The 6885-nt window shown below is 28.6% G+C and overlaps 1 protein-coding gene across 1 annotated transcript in view; it reads right to left on the bottom strand.

Moving 5' to 3' along the window:
- Positions 1-3205: 3205 nt before the first annotated feature.
- Positions 3206-6885, bottom strand: part of Tbc1d8-9 (TBC1 domain family member 8/9) — a 7468-nt gene continuing 3788 nt past the window's right edge. Inside the window, exons 10-19 of the mRNA XM_018545860.1 lie at positions 6537-6814; positions 6252-6455; positions 5673-6004; positions 5203-5358; positions 4932-5117; positions 4669-4857; positions 4340-4505; positions 3839-4174; positions 3634-3752; positions 3206-3546 (exon numbers count right to left, since the gene is read on the bottom strand). Of these exons, the coding sequence (XP_018401362.1) occupies positions 3328-3546; positions 3634-3752; positions 3839-4174; positions 4340-4505; positions 4669-4857; positions 4932-5117; positions 5203-5358; positions 5673-6004; positions 6252-6455; positions 6537-6814 (2185 nt within the window). The 3' untranslated portion in view covers positions 3206-3327. The remainder of the gene's footprint in view (positions 3547-3633; positions 3753-3838; positions 4175-4339; positions 4506-4668; positions 4858-4931; positions 5118-5202; positions 5359-5672; positions 6005-6251; positions 6456-6536; positions 6815-6885) is intronic.

The raw sequence follows: 6885 nt of genomic DNA, 5'->3' as shown, positions 1-6885 counted from the left end.
GTATCTCCCATGTTTTGTTTTATAGCATATTTATATATTTTTGATCTGTCCCCGTGATATAGTATCTTATGATTTTCTAAGAGGTGCACACCACGGAAAAATATAATTGACAGTTTACACCTTTTGTTTCTACACACTCCAACATAATTTTCCATTATTTTAAACTCTCTCTTTAATTTGGCACGTTTTGGGTGGTAATCTAGTTCTGTTTGTCCATGCTCGTCTAAGTGTTTTATAAATCTTCTTATGTAATTCTTCTCATTTTTTCTAAAAACTTCGTCGCAATATGCACATCTTATTTTTGAAGAATAAGGAAGAGTTTCTTTTTCTCTGCAATGATTCTTTAACCACTCTCGATTATAGGACGACATTTTCGTTTTAATCGTTCTTATTACTGCGGATCACTTAATATTAAATGTATCCCATTTGAAAAAACATTTACCTTTCCAAACTGATCATAGAAGGTCAAAGGAGAATATAGAAATTCTGTTACAAATAATAAATATTGACATATATAAATAATATATTTTGCCTATAACCGAAAGCTCATATTATGAACAAGATTTGATTAAAATGGATTTAAATTTTCAGAAATACGTTCGCGAACATTAAAAAATCCTTTTTAATCCGAATGCATTTTTATTCGTTTATAGAAATTGCATGAAGCACATCTTTATACTTTTCAATTTAAAAATAACATCAATTTCTGTGTATCATATTAAATACTGCTCAATTCAAATTTCTAAATAAGAAATACAGTTGAACCTAATAAAAAAGTTCTTTTTTATTCAATTGGATTCAGTAAGCCTTAAAATACACTTAAAAATTTTAATCCATTCTTGATTACTAGAATAGTTTTACATCTTCTTATACAATACAATTTTAATTAAAATGAGATATTATTTATTTATTAATATTAATAAATATACAATATTTAAATCTTATAGGACCGTACATGTGAGAAACATAAACAAACTGCCTTTAACGGTCGAGTTGGATCTTAGGTGCTATCATAATTCCGTGTGAATTTGTATACTATACGTATGTAATGGGCCTTCTACAATAAGCCATTACTTAAGTTTCAAGTGTTAAATCATAAGAAATTTACCAATCACAATCGAATGTGAGAAGAATAATCGACTGTGAGTGGTCAATTTCTTATGACTTAATACTTGAAACTTAGGTAATGGCTTATTGTAGAAGGCCTATAGGTACCCAGAAGTCGAATCCGGTCTCTAGCATTTCGTGCAAGCGTCCTAAGACTTTAGATTACCAAGGACTTAGTAACGTTCGCAGTAACTCATATATTAAAAGTATTCATGCTAGGAGCCGCATATATATAAGTAAATTAAAGTGTATATTATATATATGTTACATGTATAGATAAGTGTATATATTATATATATATATATATGACATTTATTATGTATTTTATACATACAATTACAAGTATGAAATATTTTTATATACACGTATAATACATTAATACAATAAGATATCTCCATATATAGATGCCATAGTACCGCTCCGCGAATTGCGCTCATGAAATTATGTTCGTGTAATACTCTTTAGTTATATAAAAATAAAAACTATTACTAAAGTGTGTATAAATCATTTTGTGCCATGTATAAGTGAGCTATTCTAAATAAATTTTTATCAATAAAAAAAACTTTATATCTTTCGTATTAAAAACCATCCTTATCTACTAGGAAGAAGTTACCTGCAGTTTTACTGTCGGTTATGAATAATGAATCTTTTCAAGAAAACAAATAAATTGATACTTTTAGGCAATGTCGTGTACTATGCAACTTGCTATTACTATTATTATCGTCTAAGGCTTTTTATATTAACTTACTTATTTCGTATCATGATTGTAGGACTTTGAAATTGTGAATTCTTAAAAAAACTATTTTTTATATATAATTAATCTGATTCTCTTCTTTTTCTCACAATATCTCTATAACTTTTATATATATACAAAATTCTCTAATACTTTGAAACTTTTTGTGAATGAACCAGCTAATAAGAAATTTTGTATTATTGGAAGGCAATAATCAATTATCACAAATAATACTGCATGTCAAAATTGCATCATCTCATTTGAATATATAGATTAGCTTTTGGATCATTTACGTATAAAATAAAGTATATAGAAGAACGGCAAAGAGCCAGTAAAACAATTAAGAGAATTTTTCTTAATATTAAGATATATAAACGCTCGGATGGCATATCTGGTTAGAATGTTTCATAAGTAGTTACAAATTAAATTGTTTTACTAAAATTTGCCATTGATATGATTATAAAAATACTGTATCAACCAAAAATTAATTTTGACCTTAGAGACTTCACTTTTGTATATAAGTTTCTAAAGATATAAGATTTTCAATTCCATATTTAATATTTCCCTCTTATAATATTTTAGAAAATAATACTTGAGAAATATGTGACATTTGTACATATAATAATAAATATTAATATGAAGTAAAAGTGATAAATGAAATAACAAGTTTATATGTAAATAACTGCCGATGTACAGCCGAGATTTGTTATCATATAATATATATGGTGCATTTCTCGCAACTGTTTGATATATCTTTGAGAAACATTTGACATTTCCAACCGAATCTGGATAGGATCATTTTATTAGTCGCCTCTCAGAAATATTTACGCGTTGTATTAATTAAGTATTAAATATTAGATGTTCAAAAATTCACATTATTTATATCTGAATATTTTTTAAAACAATGGAATCGGTTTTAGATTTTTATCCTAAATATTTACTATTGGCGTATTATACATTTGCAACGATTGATAAGGTAGGCCAACATATTAAACATATGCCATATGTCGTTAAGAAACTCTTAAAAACTGATAATGATACAATTATATTATTGTTAATATCATAATAAACTATATTTAAAAAATAATCGTATTTATATATTTTTTAATATAATGAATTGAAATACAACTAGAAGTGAATCTACCTTGTAAAAAAATTATTATAATCTACTAAAACCAATCAATGCAGTATGTATTTCAGTCGCAAGAAATATTTATAGCAAAAATTTAGAAAATAATAATTATAAAAATCTTGACGAGACTTATCAGTATTGTAATAAACATGTACTGTTTATAGCTATCATATTGCACATATTACTATTCATGCAATTGCGTTTCTTTTCAAATTAAAATTCGCATTCTCCAATGGTAATAATATATAAATTCCTTTTAAGCAATTCTCGATTTTCTTCTTCGTCAATTTATCCAAGCCAGCATAAAAATAGGTATATATAATAATATTATTTCTTATACGTTAATCACTGTTTGTCATCCGTTTAGAGTGGGTGTGTCTGATAAAGAATGAACACGATTGAATCTACGATTTTTCAATGTTGTCATAGCTTCCATGAGATCGGTTCGTTTACTGAAGAAATCAACTATTGCTTGACCAGTCAAAGCAGATGCTAAAAACTGCTCGACGGTAATCGACCAATCGGGATCAGTAGACGATGTTATGCTCGATGGATTTCCATTACGATCAGGTGACTAAGAAAAAAAAAGATATATCAAGTTTATAAATTTACTGCTATAATAAAGAGTATCGATTGTCAATACAAATAAAAATATATATACCCTTTCGACAATTGAAGCTTGTTGAGCTGCAGAAGCAGCTAAAAGTAAACTATCTTCAGATTCTTCTTTTTCTATATAGAATTTCTTGCCAACGTCTCCTAATTGAAGTAGCAGCGTACCTATAATTAAAAAAAATATTTTATTTTATTATAATTAAAGATTACTACATATATACAAATTTTTAATACAGCAATATAGATGTTACCTATAGAAGCGATGCAATGATACGTTTCCTGTTCTTCGGGTTGAGCAGGAAACATGTCGTAAAGAGTTTTCCATAATGCTATAAAATGTCCCTGAGACATTTTTGGCACAGTTTTAAGATCCAATGGACTGTCTTTTGATGCTATCATCGATCGTAAACTACCCATACTCTGAACTTCCCATGATTGATCACCTGGCTGGCTATTCAAGCTCGTAGATCGTGATAAAGTACCTATAGTTGGCTCTTCGGCTATGCTAATTGGCATTTCCAAGGAAGCTACGCTCTGCTCCATGCTGTCAAAGAAATCCGTAGCTTCTGCCGCCACTTCGGCTCCATCTGACCAATTTATATCATGACGTAACATAAAATGATATATAAATATGATATACAAAAATTATATATAAATATTTACAAACATATAAATATGACTTTTTTACACACACACACACACACACACACACACGCGCGCGCGCGTGTGTGTGTATATAACTGAAGACCTACCTGCTGAATGTGTTGGAGATTCAAAATCGGCAGGCGTAAGAAGTGGCGGTAAATGCAATGTATATAATAATTTTAATCTTTGCGTTAAATCAGCTGTTGCTGTCATCCCTATGGCCTGTACCAGTTCCCGGAAGTTTAATAACCCGTCACGATTACGGTCCATTAACTAAAGCAACATTTATTTAAAATAATTATATAATTAATGTTATTTTCGTTTATAATAAATTTTTACAAAATATAACATGATTCTTTTTTTAATTTAGCTTCACTATGCAAAATTTTATAATGTAATGTTAATTAAATCAAGATTAATTTATTTTCAAACTTACACGAAATAGTCGCGCAGAAAGAGATTCAGCTTGAGTACATTTTCCCCATGGAGACAAACCACCAAATAATATTCTAAATAAGTCAAAATCTACTTTATACGCTTCATACGGTGGTTGGGTAGGATCGTAGCGATCAGGTTCAGATTTTCGTTGACTCATTAGCTCTTCTCTTACTAAACTTAACAATTCCTATATACATAGCACATATAATTAATTTATAATTTCCTTCTATGATTTGTCTATGTGAAACTTTTATAAATTACCTGCAACTCTTCCATTTTCATATATTTATCAACAATAACGCTTCTAATTACGTTTTTTTCAATTCCATCTTCAAGGCTTTGAACTACCCTCAGTCTATGCTTCAGGCGCAATCTTTCTATTCCACCAATTGTTAAAGATCCATATCTTGAATACGCTTCGTAAATTAACGTTTGAACAGATATACTCTACAATAGCAAATATATTTCAGCTATGTTATAGTCGAAGATTAAATACGTTAAATGTATGTACAGAATATATGTATATTATTACTTTATTAAATGATGTACTATCAACTGGTTTAGGAAATATTGGACCTTCATCGTTATAAACGCCACCAAGATAATCTGTCAATAGTTGCATAGCTTCTCCATCATCGCGACAATTAAGTAACTTGTCTTGATTCCATTCTAATACCGTCAGTGCTATCTGATAAAACAGAATAGATCTATTTATTTTAAATATTTCGTATCTATGTAAGAAGTAATTTGATTAAATTTTAAAATTTAAATGGATTTAAAATAATGAAATAAAGCAAATTTATTAAGGAAAATTCTAAAAATTGAAAAAAATGCGTGTTATTTATACAATATAATTTAATTTATATAATATTATATAATGCAATAAAATATAATATAATTTATATAATAATAAATTTCTATACAATAATTTTTAAAATTATTTGAAAAATTTTATTAATTAAAAAATAATTGAAAATAAAGCTACTATTTTTAGTTTATTACCTGAAAAATAACTTTTGCCCCATCATAGAAGAAACAGTCCATAATATTTACAGCGCTACTGGTTGGCATGACGCTCAAGAAAATAGTTAAAAACCAAGATAATGAGATAACTTTAATTAAGCCAAGCTCCTGTAACTTAGCATGTAACACTGGCAAGTGTTCAGCGGCTAGCTCCTCTAAAAGACCTTGGTCGACGAGAGCACCGACCACTCTGCGGTCATAGTAATCAGGCAATAATGATTCACAAACATTACATAACTGCCAGAACGCTGATTCCTCAGAGCAATAAATTAATAAAACTGATGCTACTATATTCATTGCTTGACAATAACCTGTAAAAATATAGAATATTTATGAATAATTTAATTTGTGTTAACGTAATGCTGTCAAGAATAACAGTATAATTTAATTATTTAAGTGAATATTAATTGCATATTTCATCACACACTTAAAATTTCCGATTTTTGATAAATAGACATTCAATAAAATTATATAATAAAAAATTGTATTATAATTAAAAAATTCGATTAGTAGAAATTTCAAATAGCTATATTATAAATAGAAAAATATTAGACTTGCCTATTTGAGGATTCCGCCATGCATAGGCAGATAGTACTCTTCGTAACGCATTGATTCCGGTATCTGATTGAAAAGCTGGATGTTCTGGTAACGATCTATGCAAATCCCTTTCAATTTCCTCGTTTGCTTGACACGATTTACCAAGAGATTGTTCGACTAATGATTTATACAAATCTGGATTCATTGCTTTTTCATTTAAAGCTCCTGTAAAACAATGTATTTTATGTATTGTATTAAACCTCAATATTATTTATGGGATACGTATCATATATATAATATTATTACCAGAAAAAGTAAGCCAAACTTCTCCTCTGAGAGATTGAGGTATTCCTTGAATAACGAGTTTTGTAGTTTCTGTAGTTCTGTACATAGTAATTCCTCTTCCATATTCCGCAAAATGAAGTTCCCATTGCTTTTCTTTAGCTTCTTGCTTCAATGCGGCTTCGCTAGTCAATGGGGCCTTGAAAAGTACCATCAATGGTGGTTGTGGTTTCCATTGCTCCATAGGCTTAATTTCCTCACAATTGTTGCTCATATTCGGTAAACATATATTCTCTCTCGTTCTATAACAAGATTACAAATCTTATGTTTTATTGAATATATATACATATATATATATATATATATATATATA

The sequence above is a fragment of the Cyphomyrmex costatus genome, unplaced genomic scaffold, assembly GCF_001594065.2.
Source record: "Cyphomyrmex costatus isolate MS0001 unplaced genomic scaffold, Ccosl1.0 scaffold505, whole genome shotgun sequence".
NCBI classification, from domain to species: Eukaryota; Metazoa; Arthropoda; class Insecta; order Hymenoptera; family Formicidae; genus Cyphomyrmex; species Cyphomyrmex costatus.
This window is presented reverse-complemented; position numbering and strand designations above follow the sequence as displayed.